Raw genomic sequence first — 15,184 nt, 5'->3', positions numbered from 1 at the left:
TCTATTTCCTCTCTCTGATTTTGATAACTCGGATTTGATCAATTTTCCCAACACGCTGACGATTGCTTTGCTGTTTTCAGCCTCTGGGGAGACAAAAGGTCTTTTGAGACACNAAATTCTCAGCAATGAGCCACTCGTCATCAGACTGAGCAATGCCACAACTCATGCATTTCCGATTAATCCGAAACACTTTTTGATCGAAATCCAGCTCATCCGATGTCACTAATTGGGCCAAAGCAGCTGCAATCTTGTCTAAAAAAAAAGAAACTTGGAAAAACTCATGCGAGCCCTTGCATATAGCCCTAAGTAAGTACCCTTTAAAAAAGGCAAAAAAACAAACAAGAGACTACACCAAATATTAGTCATGGTTTGATTGCGAAAGATTAAGAACACAAATTCCGCGAGGAGCACTTACCAAGTGAGTGGCCAACATGCAAATAGAGCCTGGAATGGGTTATTGACCCATTTCGAATCAAGGATAACTGAGAGAGATTCTCCAAGGGTCCTAGGAGATGAGCTTGAACGGTTTGACAAAGTGATTCGCCATAAGATTTGCTCAAAGCTGAGGTGCAAGTAATTTGCATTTCAAGGAACACATCCCAATCGCCAAAGTCCAATTCATCAACGAGATTGCAAATCAATCGCTCCAAATCCCAAGTCGACTTGTGGACCTTTTGAACGCTATCAAGCAAGTCGTCTTTAAATGCAGATTGCAAATCAAAGAGGGACACAATCACGGTCTTCAATAACGAGGGGAAGAAGGATTGGCACAAGCACTCTTGAACTCGGTCTAAACCATTAACATCTTCCGTTTTCAAGATGTTTCGACAACAATCCAAGAGCTCCACAGACACGTCCAAAATGAGGTTCAATTGGGACACACACCGCTGAAGGAATTCAGACTCCAGTTCCTGGAGAATGAGACATGAAATTTAACTCTCTGTCATGATAGATCTAAATATAAGTACAATACGTTTGCAGCAGGGTTGATGTTATGTCGAATTATCTGGGCTATCAAGGCAAATAAGATGTTACTCTCTTCGGCCTTTTGGTGCGGTGGGATGACATCTTGAGGGCCAACATCATTGCCCAATTCCACTTTGAGAATATCGGAGAGCTAAAACGGGAATCTCAATCAAAATCGCTTAAACATGCTCATGAACTGGCTATACTTACAAAATATTTGAATTGCCTCAAACTCAGGATACGAATAAATCCAAAAATATTCTTTTGCAAGGTATAATCGACTCGCGAAGAAAATTCGCCATTGTCTCGGAGTGATCTTGGACATAAAAGCGTTCCCATTACCATTGGGTCGTTGAGGGATTGGAGAATAATCTTCAGATGAAGATTCTGACCTTTGGTGAGCTTCTCCATGTGCAAAAGCTCAGAGGCTTTTGAGATACGCTCGGATATTGGAGCCATCAAGAATTTCGTACCTTTCACAAGGCAATCTTCAACCAATGCCCGAACTTGATCTGGACAGTTTTCTTGATCGATGAATCTAAGACAAAACGGCAAAGATGCTTAAGTAGTGGGCTTGCATTTCAAAACATTTTGAATTGCGATTTCTTACCCGTAGAGCGCTGCTTCTAAATCTACTTTATCGCCAACGACCAATTTCGTTTCTTCTCCGTTGCTGGCGTTCACCAGCATAAAATGGGACGACAAAATACGAATCACTCCCGACAAGAACAAATTGTAATCATCCATTGATTTAAATGGGGAAGTCGACTCCATGTTTTCCGTATTCTCTGGTTCACACCAGCCAATTTTGAATGCAGTTAGAAGTTCCTTCATTGTCTTGAAATTGGCAGAATCAAATTCAGCACAAAATGGTTTGTGCCAAAGGACCACTTGCCTGGAATATCCACCACATTAATTCTCTTGAACTATTCTGAGCAGGCTCCAATGGAATATCTCAGAAAGAGTGGTGGATGGCTAATTACTTGCCTGTGAAAGGGTAGGGTTGTCCAAGCCAAAGCATGAGCATTGCCCGATGAGATCTGGTGAATTGGTACTCCTGACAAAGCTCGGATTTTCTGAGGAATACAGATAGGAGAATTGGAATGGCCCAATCCGCATTGACCATTGGTATTGGTTCCCCAGGAATACACAGTGCAATCCTGGCTCAGAGCCAAACATGAGGAGTCTCCGATAGAAATGTCCACGACATGTTGGTCGGCTAGTTCATCCAGGATTTTAGGCACAAATATGGCAGAGTCTCCACAACCAGTTCCCAAAAGGGGTCCGGTACCCCAAACCCAAATCTAAAGGTGGGGTGGTGGTGGTGGTGGTGGTGGTGGTGGTGGTGGTAAATGACAATGAGAATAAAGAAACAGGTGAAATGACACTATCAGAACATTTGTCCGTTCCCATTAAAACATTTATCTTACCTTGCCTTTGGCAGACAGCGCCATGGAGACTTGGCTTCCCACCACAATCTTTTCAATTTGAATCCCTTGAAGAGCATCGATAATCTTTGGTCGATACACTCGAGCAACCTCTCCATGACCCAATTTGCCATGATCGCCTGAGCCGAACGACCAAACGGTCAAGGAATCCTCTGACAGAGCCAAGGTGTTCGAGGCTCCACAAGCCACTTGCCGCACCAAACCTATATCCTTGAAACACAAACCGAGACATGATTCCCGAAGCTGAGGCGAAATGTATCCAAAACAACGTACTTTCACTTGAGTGGGAACGTTCCTTGACTGACTGTCTCCATGTCCAAGACGTCCAAAATCGCCTTCACCCCATGTAAAGAGTTGCCCTTCTTCGGTAACTGCGGCTGAATGGCGATAACCTGCCGATATCTGGCTCACAATATTGTTCTCTAAGGCACCTTGTATTCTTTTGGGTATCTTCTGCGTTGCGGCATTACCATGTCCTAGCTTTCCATAGTCACCTGGAACAATAATAGATAAGGGGATGATTTCTTATTTACTTTGGATCAAGTTGATATCTATCAAATGTCAATTTAGCCCCGCTCATTTCTAGATCAGACGGACAAATACAGTCGAATTAAAGAAATCATCCAATATTTTGACTTGTAATGGCTGATTACTGAGGTATAGACTACTAGAATTTACTGGAATTTCCAACTCAAAAATAAGCTCACATTGGATTGAAGCAACAATTCGCATATCATGTAGTCTTTACTACATCACTCTGATCTCTCTCCAGAGTTCTCCAAACCAGGTTTTAGGACTAAATTTGGTCCAGTTCCTTTGATTGGCAAGACCTTTCGATCGTACAATATACCATAGACCATTGGATCTACTATATAGGACAGGGCACATTTTCTCGCCCGTTCTGAGGAGTTCATTTCTCAAGATGCCTTATACAAGCTATACCAGTCACTTCTCTGTATTCTTTTTGTATTTCTATCCAAAAGTCTTTTGACAAAGAGATTTCGTCAAACATGCTTAAAAATGAGAATTCATTTCTTTCAATAAGATCAACGGTAACGAGTGAAAACTCAAGAAAAAATCGTAAAATATAAGGTATAAATTAGACAAGCAAGGGAATACGTGATGACGCAAACCAAAAAGCTGATGAAATCAATTTGTTGACATCGACGATCCAATTGCACTCGGGACATTGGCATGTTTGTCGCAGAGTTTACTTTTTCAGCCTTGGTTTGTTCCTTGCACTCTCTTCCATCTAGATTCCAATGAAGTTTGAGGAGGAAAGCATATTCCAAAATGGTAGTGGACACCATCAGTTTGCAAATCAAAAGCCAGATGTCCATGGCTGTAAAAGTCGTGGCACTGGGGCCTCTCACCCCTGAGGAGTTTGCTATGTTGACCAACATCAAGAATATGGTCATAACCAAACTAATTCTCCCCGGAACTTGCTTGGCGGGAATGAAAAAACTGATCCAAGTCATCATAGTCAAAAGCGATGTTGGGAAGTACATATTGATGAATACGGGAAGTCGACGCCGCTTGAGGTTCAAAACAAATCCAGACACGGAATAATTACTATTGTAGGCGTCGCTAAAATATTTTTCATCTTCTCTTAGGTCTTCGAACTGGATTGAGTATTGAAGGCTCTTTTGGAAGAACAGATGGAGTTGCTGGGTGGAACCTTGATATATTTGCTTTTTAGCATCATGGCGGACAGATCCCAAGCGAACCACGCATCGTTGGCTATCCAAAGGGTAATGCTCAAAGTTCATGGAGCAATGCATTTCAACCCGCAAATCCAACCACCACCAGAAATATTCTCCCGATATCGAGATCGCCTCCGGAGTGCTGTCAATCATGGTCAGTTTTTCAGCTTTCTTCAGTCCATAAAAATACGTCTCAGGAGTCCAAATATCGTGCAAAACCTTTAGATCAAAGGACCCATTGCAGGGAAAGGTCGACAGAATCGGATCCTTCCAACGGATACTCAGTTGAAGATCCACAGTGAAACTGGTAGAAAAATCGCTTACAGCTTGGACTTGCTTGATCATGAAACTAACGTTGGTCACTAACGGGGTGTTTGATTCCACCGAAGGTACCCGATTAGCTGAATAGTTTTCAGGCACGCTAAACTCCTCTAATTCAAGCTCACAGGAAGAGGATGTGGGCCAGATTAAAGACATCAGTTTGATGACGAATAGAACGTGACGGTTTGGGCAGCTCCTAGCCATTAATTCCATCTCCTTTTCTCGACGACCGACTTGGCACGACTGGGATCACGAGGAGGATCCAAATTTACTCAAGGAACAACACTAAGTCTATCGTATGACTTATCATTCGGAAACAGATCAGAGGGGAAACCCCCCCCGAAAATGGGTCTTCCGAAGACGACTATATGAAAGAACATATCTCTTTTGAAAAACCTTCGACCGAAGGATACTTGATTGCCCTAGAGAATCATATAATTTTCATTCAAATAGTCGACTCTGGTGCAATCTTTGAGATCTAATATTTTTTGGGCGAACATGAAGAAGTTTGCCTTATCCCAATAAGTAATTAAGAAAGGTTTGCTTTTATTGCGAGAGATGTGTACATTTGCGAGTTGTCCTTCTGTTGATCCTGGATGTGTTTCTGATTTACAACCTGACAAATCAGAAGTCCTTTCCTAATGAATAACAAGACAATTATCGGCTTCAGCTCGCCTTGCATTCCGTATGTTTCCTGGTGTTATACATTCTTACACAAAGAGCGCGTTCGAATAACAAAAGAAAGCGACATAAAAGCCCACACAATCCAACTTACCATCGCCCCATGAAAACACTTCCCCTCTTTCTGTGAGGGCCAAAGTGTGCCCATCGCTGGCTTTAGAGGAGCTGATATCCTTCACGGGTCCCCCGATGTGGAGGATTCGAGGGGTCATCTGATTATTAGAATCTCCGAATCCAAGGCGACCGTAGCTTCCTTTACCACAAGCCGATACTTGACCATCGCCGTGGAGAACAAACGTACAAACCTGACCGGCTTCTATCTAAAAATAAAGAGCAAAGCGCGCTATAAGGGTAGATTTAGCCACATCTGAGAGCTGGAGAAAATATTTTCAGATTTAGTGGAATTCAATAAATAAATACATACATAATTTTGGTTCCTTCCTTGGCTTTCAGCTCTATTTTAATGGCTACAAAATATGAACACTTACTTTAACAACATCTTGAAAAACTTCTGACAATTTGGGATCCACTAGTTTGTCCTTTAACCCTTCGCCCAACTGGTTCGAGGAGTTGGAGCCCCAGACAAAAACTTCACACCCAACCGATCGAGAGCGGAGTTTGGGGATGGCAGCGTTGGATGACTTTAGAGTCGAACCTTTTTTTCCATCCGTGGTACAATGGGCGGTGTAAGCGGTGGCTTGAGCCACAAGCTAGATGCAAATGATGAATTATCACCGACTGGAGCACGATAACGACAATACAATGTCACCTCACCTCTTGAAAAAGGCAGAGCACGCCATCGTAGAGATGGACGAGGTCGTTCTCATCGCGTTCCACTTGGCTGAACCGTTGCGTGTGACTCTCGTCATCAATGGGCACAGGGTCGGTGACCGTCCTAATTTGAGCCACGGCATGTTGAATCGAACTGGACGCAATCTTGAAACTGGCTATGGGACATTCACGTCCGGCTTGCAAGACACGAAGGCACGACAAGGCCCATTGTAGCAATCGAGTTAGACTACCCCTTTGAATGGCTAAGGCTAACAGGGCCTCGGCCGAAAGACGCGAGCCTAGTGAACGAGGTCGAAGCTTTATTGTCCAATAATGTAGGAAAGTAAAGGTGGGGTCTTACCGGTCCGATCGCGAGTTTTTTCCGGGTCAAGGCAAGGGACTAAGAAATTGGTCACTTGTTCTAGGGAGCGTTGACCAATGGTGGACATGCGGGCGGATTGAGCCAAGGCCAAAGGATTGAGCCCCTGAAGCACACCCACGAACGTTTCGAGCACACCATTACAAAGGTCCGGACTGCCCGAACACACCTGTAAATGAAAGTATTTAAGGGAAATAAAAAATAAAAAAAACCGCCGCCCGGTCGACTAACTCAATCCAATCGGTCATGCCAATCTTCCTACCGCTTGGTGTCGCCAATTTTGTTGGAGGAGGCCAAACACCATAGCCAAGCCCGAGGTCACGCCCAATTCGACCAGAGCATCCTGACCGGAAGTAACGGGGCGGGTCCCGCGAGCCGGGGCGCTCGAAATGGTCCCATCACCCACAGGGCTCGGATTCGATAACTAAAAGACAGCGACAACATCATCAGGTCAATAACCCTATGCGCTCAGTATTTGCTCGGCTATTGTGGCTGAGAGGAGCCCGCTCACGTACCCGGCGGCGTTGGCGATTGAGTCGGGTTTGAGTGGCCGCATTCACGGCGGTCAGGGCCGCGTGGCCGCGATAATTCAAGGCGTGCATCACGCGTCGAAAGAGAATGATCTGATGGCAGAGGCGGTCGCTGCTGGCGCATCCCAAGGGCACTCGCCAACCGTCTTCGGCCAAGCACAAGGCATCGGCCAACAACGCGCCCAACACAGGCTCGACTGGCGTCTGGGCCGACCCACCGCCCGCCACCGCCGTAACTAGTCCCAATGCCGCCCATTGCGGGTGCACGGCTAAGGTCGGACGAAGAAGAGGACCTTCGGACGAGAGGCGGGGCGCTGAGGGCGGTCCTTGGAGCTCACCCAGATCCCGCAGACGGAAAAGAGCGTTCCGGGTGGCGGTGGTGTCAATGACATGGCCCAAGGCTGAACTGTCCCATAATCCGTTGAGCGAATCTTGGCAATGCAAGCCCCAAGCGCATTCCCGTCGACCCCGCGGCATCCTGAAGGCCGGGGCCGGGTTCGGCTTTGGGTTCCGGCCCACTAGTCGGTGAGGTTTGCCATGACCAGATCCAGACAGACTTACATATTAGACGGCCCTTTCGTGGATGAAGGTCCCACCGATCAGTTGGTGGGTGGATGTGGTGGATGAGGGGGGCAAGGGCGTTTAATAGCCGTTCATGGGTTTGTTATTTTCTCCAGCTGACAACAGCAATAACACCCCAAGAAAGAGAGAAGGAAAGAAAGAAAGAGGCACATGGTGAGCACGCGGGTGGCCGGCAGTGAACAGAGCTGCCAACACCGGGCGAGTGTAGCAAGAGGTTGCGTGAGTCTAGCACTCTTTGACAGTCCTCGGGACGAGGGTGGGCCAAAGGGAGTAAACGAGAGCGATCAGCAGGCTACTCCTAGGATCAGGCTGGCCCATGGCCTTGTCTACCCAAGACCAAGAGATGGGAAACGCTGGTATCAGCGTGACCATTACGATGGCCAGATCGACCAGATTGAAGTCAAACTAGACGGGATCTAGCAACTTCTTTCAGTTTTCAGAGATGTTTGATCAGTATGACACTACAATGACTGGGTCAACGTTCAACACTAGAAAACAATATCTGCTGCTCGTACATGCTCCCACTCTGATTGTCCAATGGTATTAGGGTCCAACCAAAGTTCATCTCAGGGTAGTATGAGTTTTGGTACTCCAAGTAAGTCGTCTGCCCTGGCATGGAGTACGAATAGTCCTCAATGTCTTCATTTTTCCACATTATTAGCTGGTCGCCCTGAGTTCAGGGAGCATCGGAGTAAAGGAAAAGAGAAATCGGCATCCAGCTTCAGGGAGGCTGGAATGAACCCAATTCGGCCAAAAAAGGCATGAGTCCATCCTCAAAGGTCGGCTCAATCTCATATAATACTAAAAGCTAGTTGAATCAGGGATATACGTCTTATCTCCAGTCTGCTCATTCCGATAGGACGTCACGAACTGACCTACAACCGTTCGCTGGCTCAGTCCCTAGTCCGCATCCCTGAAAGAATGGTGGTGGCGAGGAAAGATTGACGTGGAAGCTAGTGGCAAGTGGCAAGTGGCAAGTGCGTCAACTAAATCAGTGAGTGAGCCTCTACGCCAGACTCGAACCCCCGAACAGAGCCAACAGTGGCAACCAGTCCGACCAGACCACAACGCACATTTCCGACCCTCCAACTACCTATCTATCCCTACCGATCTCTACATACAGGCCAGACTTGTGACGCCTTTCCACGACGTCAACGAAGACTTCAAGACAGAATCCAACGCAGAACGGCACAACAGGTCCCAGTGGTGGTGGTCGTGGTGGTGAACGAATAAGCCGTATATAACCGTGGTTCGGACCGCACAGAGGTTCAAGGCTACATGAGAGTGGGATAACCCAACCAATTAGGTAAGGCTGCCACCCGAGGCCCCATTTGGCCACCCGGGTCTCATTGGTGGTGGGCGATTCTTGGCTTGGATTGTGTGTTTATTTTAGAAAGTGCTACGGTACTCTTGTCACTTATCATCGATGATGAGGGATGTTTCCATTTGAATGATGATTTTGATCTCTTAAGGCGCGGGAAATGATATCCGGAAGTGGAATCTGTATTTGAGAGGTTCACCCGGATTCTAATTCCTTTAGGCAGGTCTCAAAGAAGTGTCGCCCTGGCATCATTGCCAATATTTCCCCCTGCTTCTCTATTTTTGGAAATCAATTTTGTATTGGCCGTTGTGATATAACCTGAACTTTGATGGCCATTGGGAAAAATGGTTTTGTGTTGCCCCCCTAATTTGGCATGGTTTATCAGCCTGGAATCATACACGAAGACCTCGAGTTACGTCAGATTCTGACCCACCTTTGTCTAACATCTAGGAAGTCTGGATTTTGCCACAATCACCCCCAGCACCACAACCATCGGATTCTTGCAAATTATGCTACCAGATGGCGCCCTAACCAGGACAAAAGTAGAGTAAAAATCATTTCGATTTGGCTTCTTCCACTTTGATACTTCGGTCAGTCGATCTTAATTTTCATTTCATTTTGATTCAGCTGGAGTGTTGGTTACAAAATGAGGGCCAACATTGGGCAATAACGTTAAGAAATGCTATTTTTTCGACGCCGGGTACCATTACAAGGGATTAATATAGGGTCTCTTATATCCTTTCAAAGAGGCTAAGTACTGCCGATCATTTCCAACCATTATGCTCCAGTTTTCACTTATTGAACTGTTTATAATTCAAGATTATTGACATTGGAATTCAAGGATCGTGAAATAATTGGCTCTTTTTTGTTCAGCAGTGGTTGAAACGCCCTTGATTCACTGTCAAGGAGTGCTTGGATGTTTCTGGTCAAATATACATCAAATATATTTTGGAACTTTATACGAATTCTCCTCACTCGTAATTTTTATTCACGCAAGTCAAATTTCTTTGTTCGTCCATGTTGTATCACCCGTTTAGCTTAACCTGGAGTGCTCTAGCTTAATCTAAACTGGGGACCCTAATCTAAACTTGGACAACTGGAAATCTGAAACATAGACAAAAAAGAGTGACGAGAATTCTTCTTCTTACAACATCCTTGAGCAAAAGCGTAAAACTTGCCATGTTTATCCCTATAGTTTTTAATGTCTATGGCGAGTGATTCTGCGTGGCTTGGATAACGTGACGACGATTTTTTCAATGACTGGTCGGGAGGTTCAGTTCAATAGTTTCTAAATTTTCCGTTATACTATTCCGTTGGACTGTTGTCCAGGGATCGACACAAATATTAGAGGTGGCTAGTTCATGATTCGATTGTGGTGAGATGGGTGAGATCCTCGAGCAAATTGCGAGATTGCGTGATATTGGGGTCGAACAGTCGAACAAGGATAAAGCTCATGAATGCTTTCGAAAACGTACAGAATCAGATACCTTTCATGCCTTCTCTGAACACTGCACAGTCCCATTTTTTTTATCTCTCTCAATATGAGAGCTCTCTCAACATACCTTCGAAGGTAAAACATTTTTGGACATGCTCATACTTTTACAAACCTGCTGAACTCATTGGAGCCCAAATGAGCGAGGCATATTCATGATGTGGTTGGAAAATCGACTTGTACAGAATTAGCATCGTGACACTACATCTGGACTGAAACGTGCGACAGATCCAGCTTAGTTTGAAAAGCTTTGCCCACTTTCAACTAGATATGCTCATCGTACTTTTTAATATTTTGGAAGAGTACGCCTAAATCCTTCTTGGACGAAACCTGCTCGATATTTGTACCTCCATTATCTACGAGCAGAGTGTTTAATGGCGTTGACTCAAATGTCATTGAACGGAATTTCATTCCATTGAAGGCCATATTACTCTAATCAATCCATGAGTACATTTTATCTAGGACCTCTACCAGACTATCAGAATCTTGACCAGTCCTACCACTCACTAGTTTCGTATAATCAGCCTAGAAAGGTACTGTCTAATCATTTCTTATCATTTATTTTCAGAAAAGCGATTGGAATCAATCATGTCGGAAAAAAAGGTCAAACGAACTGCCAAGCGGGACAACATGAGCCCCGACCATCCCCCGTCCAAATTGCAAAAGAGTATCATTCATTGGGTCCGCCGAAATGTACCCACGAAGAAGACCAAGTTTCTGCACTCGCACGTGGTGGAGTACTTTGCCGGCTCGAAGGCCATTGATGCTCTCGTGCACGACTCGCCCTGGTCTAAAGGCAAGGCCAAGGAAGGTTCTGAGATCGTGTTTGACAACCGAGAGTCTGCCGTCGAGTTCATGGACGAGATGCTCAAGCACAAAATGTTCCACCGGGCGAAGAAGATCCCTGTGCAGGAGAAACCCAAAAAAAAGGCCGGCAAGGGCAAAGACAAGGAGAAAGAAAAAGAGAAGGAAAAGGACACGGGAGGTGAGACCGATAAAGAGGCCGAGAAGCAAAAGCGGAAGCGCAAAATCCGTCTCGACATGCATTTGGAGCAAGTGTTTCTGGATACCAGCGATGCCTTTGTTTGGTTGTACGATCCCATCCCTTGGTACTACTGGGCCGGAGGTACGGCCATCGTGTTGGGAATCATTGCCGTGTGCCTGTTCCCATTGTGGCCACCCATTATGCGGAAAGGAGTTCATTATTTGTCGATTGCTGCGGCCAGTTTCCTGGTCTTCATTATTGCCCTAGGCGTCTTCAAGTATATCATCTTTGCCGTCCTCTTCGCTCTGTCAGGAGGCAAGCTTAAATTTTGGATTTTCCCGAATCTCACCGAGGATGTTGGCTTTTTAGAATCATTCATGCCTCCCTACGACTACACTTACTCTGGGTCAAGTAAAAAGAAGGCCAAGGATTCGGATGATGAGGAATCTGACGACGAGGAAGAGGAAGGAGAAGAAGGCCAAGACAAGCCCAAAAAGTCAGAGTCTGACGAGTCGGATGAATCCTCGTCGAAGAAGAGTTCGACCGGGAAGGACTTTGAAATCGTGGATAAAAACGATACCGACGCAGACGGCGAGGAGGAAAATGACTAAACGTCTCTTTCAGTCCATGGCTGGCAATTATTTAATGTCAAACACATTTTTTGACTTTTTATGAAGCTAAATGTTGCAAACGAAAGCAAAATTATCTTTTTTGAAACCTAGATAATACAAAAATTATTAGAGGATCACGCTGCCAATCGTTCACTCTCATCAACCCTCTAGAGTTTGTGGTCTGAAGCAGCCCAATTAAATGACAGGAGTTCAATGAATTGTGTCAAAAACATCCCGACAACTCTCCTGGCAACCAAACAAAAGTGCTCACGATTGCACGTCAATGAATGGATGATTTGGAAAGGTTCCATCCAAATCACCCCATTGGATCTCCAGTGGTCACAACGTTGAATAGAAAAATACTTTCTAGTTAACTACGTACACCGAGCATCGAAACATATTCAAAACATTAAAATCTTATTCTCGCTTGGAAAATCGATTTACGACAGAATCCATTGATGGTCTTTGTGTTTTTTAACTCTCTCAATCTGTTGCAAGGGTCTTTATAAAGTTAGATATTTAACTTGGCCAACTCCCCCACAACTAGGAAGGCTCGAATAATTTTCTCAATCAGAGCGGATGCATGTCAATCGACATCTGTTAAAGCTTGATTTGATATCAATTCAATTAGAAGATCCAGGTATATGACATCGCAAAGCCTCAAAACTAACAAATTGGTGTTGCCTCAATCTCAATATAGTGGCACATTACATAGTGTATTCCCACTCTTGACTTTGGGGTAAGGGTCCTCAAGCATATAGTCTTGTCCTGATGTCAAGGTTTCTGATAGGTCTAATTTCTTCCGCTCTTCGTTGCTAGCTCCAAGGTCATAATCACTTTGGGTCCACATGGGCATACGATCTATTTAGAGTCAGGCGGTCCATGCTGTGGTGTTCAATCCACCCCTAAAGATATGTGTGGGGTTTTAAATACCACCTTGAAGATCGGCTAACTCCGTTGATTTTTTCTAGAATGCGATAAACTAATAGCTTGTAAGAATGTGTGTGTTAGGATCATCTATTTGAGACACTTTATTTGGAAAAATGATTTCGAAACCTGGGCGCATTTAGCTGGCCCGACCCATGCACTCAACTGTACAAGCTAAATTGAAATTTGTGATCGCGCTTCAGTTTGTTAATGCCATCGATGAACCACTTGTTTCTACCCATGTAGAATTGACGTTCGATCCGAAACGTGTTTGAAGAAGCCAATTTAAATAAGATTTCGATCCCGACATTGGTTCCAGTGAGTTATATGAACATTCCAGGAACCAGTGAATCCCCCACCCCAAAGCTCAACTTTGAGGGAAGCCATTGTCATAAACCGTATTGGGTCATACTGAGTGATCAGCGTTTAAAATCAGATCCCTGGACCTGACCTCCGATAATTAACACAAAATCCAAAGAGAGGAATGCCGAATGTCGACTGGTTGAGGGTGAAATCCTTTCGGCTCATTTAACTCGACAACTCGTCACGGAGTTTTGAATTGCTGAATCGACTGGCAATTGTTGCCAGCGGTGCCTCTCCAGGATCGAAGGATCGGGGAATCGGCGGCTTCCTAGCTCTGGTTCAAAGAAAGAATTGAATCCTTAAACCCTGCCAAAGGTCTGGCAACCATCAGCAACACGTCTGACCTGGCCCCACTGGCCAGCGAAATGAATCTGTTTGGCCGAGAGATATCTGTGCATATTTACCTTTTATCTTCGAGCTTCGCTGCTGGGTCATCGGGGTCGGGGGCGCACTATTCGCAGTCCTCATCCCAATGGCATTGCTAGCCTTTGTCTTACCCTTTCAGACTTCCAAGGTCACCCTACTAACACAACTATCCTACTTACGCTCGTTATTCTTCTGTCAGGCTCTTTTGGTGGCATTTATATAAATACATACTACTATATAAATATAGCATATTCGGTAGCCTTTCTGAGTCTGCGCCTCTTGTCTGGACTCTGGATTCTCCACCGACTCGTGAGTGTGCGCAGTGCGGAGAACTACCCCGTCCACTCGAGACTCCAGAGCCTGCCAGAGGTGTGAGTGGATGACGAGAAGAAGCGGCGTGAATCTCCATTTCCCTGGCCCATTCTTGCGCGCGAACGAATCTGAATCCGACGAGTTTAGCCCATGAGCTGTTCTTCAAGTACCGGTTAGTGTTGGTCGAGCTTTCGTCACATTAGCATCACGTAAAGAGGAAGTCAAAGTTTGACATTGATTAGAAATCGACGGTGCAAGTGATGCGAAAAAGTGGAAAAAGTGGAAACCACGGTGAGAAGTGTCTTTGGCCGGTGTGTTGAACGGTTGCCCGTGTCAATCAGTCAATCAGTCAATTAGTCATTGTGGAGCTTGGCTTTTGATCTGCGAGACAATGACGGTGGACCAGTGGCTCATCAAGTTCCACCTCATCCTCCTAGTGTGGGGCTGCTGGATGGGCCAAGTGATGACAGCCAACTTGGCGTGTCAGAATGTACCCACAGAATTTGCCCAAAGAGGGATTGCTTTCACCGATTATCCTCCACATCCGCTCAAAGGTATGACATTTGTACCTTGCATGTACTTGAGTTGCGTTTAGCAAAAGCGTGGGAATAGACTAGAGCCATTTAAGAAACATGGAACATGATGATCTCATCGGTTGTATGACTTATGAATGTCGCGAGGAAAGAGCAGATACGTCAGTAACCAATGACTTTGATGTTCAAATTTGGCTTTCGTCTTGGTCTCCTCATTATTATTGCTTCTTCTCAATTCATATTTTTGCGTTCGCCAAGTGCCTTAGTTCGCCCAGTCCGTCCGTTCGTCCGGGACTGAATCAGTCCTCGATCATTCAATATATGTAATTGGAGCAATCAGGCCTTTGAGTTTGCATGCTCCCGAGCACTAATGAGAGAGAGAGACATGGGGAAAAGGGGGAGCTGAGACCAAGTCAAGAGCCTCGTTTGCATCTTTATTCATGCAGTTCCCTCTCATTTAGAGCACTATCATAAGCGCCTCCTCACCAATGGAAAGTGTAGCTTTGATGCTGGAGGGGAAATGGGAAATAAGCTAGCTCCCTTTCGGTGATGATCGCCAGGTTCAACTGAACTGCCTGATGTTTTTGCACCTCGGAAGTTTCGTGGGAGGCGTTTGGGCCTTGTTCAACTCGAGCTGGAAGATAATGAATGGTATCATTACATATTTTGTCCTGTCAAAACCTTAAACCAAAACTTTTTAGTCCCCAAAAAACTGACCAAGTGAGCATGCCAGAACTTTTTCTCACTTGATGATGGAAAAGGTTTTCACCTTAGCCCACTCGTCGAGATCGCTCCATTCTCTCGCTCTTTCGCTCGGTCAAATGACTGCAAAACCAAAATTATGCATTGTGTGACGACTTTTTCGAGAATCTCCGCTTCGAAATGACTTCATT

The 15,184-nt window shown here is 45.2% G+C and overlaps 4 protein-coding genes across 4 annotated transcripts in view; 2 read left to right on the top strand and 2 right to left on the bottom strand.

Annotated features, from left to right (window-relative positions):
• Window positions 1-7,477, bottom strand: part of LOC131879577 (probable E3 ubiquitin-protein ligase HERC1) — a gene marked incomplete in the record, with an annotated part of 26,489 nt that extends 19,012 nt beyond the window's left edge. Inside the window, 14 exon segments of the mRNA XM_059225935.1 lie at window positions 111-252; window positions 416-911; window positions 974-1,117; window positions 1,177-1,504; window positions 1,577-1,861; window positions 1,954-2,270; window positions 2,397-2,624; window positions 2,688-2,908; window positions 5,214-5,439; window positions 5,608-5,829; window positions 5,894-6,189; window positions 6,252-6,438; window positions 6,532-6,693; window positions 6,785-7,477. Of these exon segments, the coding sequence (XP_059081918.1) occupies window positions 111-252; window positions 416-911; window positions 974-1,117; window positions 1,177-1,504; window positions 1,577-1,861; window positions 1,954-2,270; window positions 2,397-2,624; window positions 2,688-2,908; window positions 5,214-5,439; window positions 5,608-5,829; window positions 5,894-6,189; window positions 6,252-6,438; window positions 6,532-6,693; window positions 6,785-7,276 (3,746 nt within the window).
• Window positions 3,393-4,819, bottom strand: LOC131879139 (gamma-aminobutyric acid receptor subunit rho-3-like). The gene has a single exon (XM_059225374.1). The coding sequence runs from the start codon at window positions 4,649-4,651 to the stop codon at window positions 3,482-3,484; it is 1,170 nt and encodes a 389-aa protein (XP_059081357.1). The 5' UTR covers window positions 4,652-4,819; the 3' UTR covers window positions 3,393-3,481.
• Window positions 7,478-8,327: 850 nt separating the features above from the next.
• Window positions 8,328-11,924, top strand: LOC131879140 (translocation protein SEC62-like). The gene is made up of 2 exons (XM_059225375.1): window positions 8,328-8,687; window positions 10,763-11,924. The coding sequence occupies exon 2, from the start codon at window positions 10,783-10,785 to the stop codon at window positions 11,788-11,790; it is 1,008 nt and encodes a 335-aa protein (XP_059081358.1). The 5' UTR covers window positions 8,328-8,687; window positions 10,763-10,782; the 3' UTR covers window positions 11,791-11,924.
• A 1,797-nt stretch (window positions 11,925-13,721) lies between these two features.
• The window catches only part of LOC131879126 (glypican-6-like), a 25,048-nt gene continuing 23,585 nt past the window's right edge, over window positions 13,722-15,184 (top strand). The window contains exon 1 of the mRNA XM_059225350.1: window positions 13,722-14,312. Coding sequence (XP_059081333.1) covers window positions 14,150-14,312 — 163 coding nt within the window. The 5' untranslated portion in view covers window positions 13,722-14,149. The remainder of the gene's footprint in view (window positions 14,313-15,184) is intronic.

The sequence above is a fragment of the Tigriopus californicus genome, chromosome 4, assembly GCF_007210705.1.
Source record: "Tigriopus californicus strain San Diego chromosome 4, Tcal_SD_v2.1, whole genome shotgun sequence".
NCBI classification, from domain to species: Eukaryota; Metazoa; Arthropoda; class Copepoda; order Harpacticoida; family Harpacticidae; genus Tigriopus; species Tigriopus californicus.
Note: the sequence above shows the minus strand (reverse complement) of the source record. Positions and strands in the feature narration are given on the sequence as shown.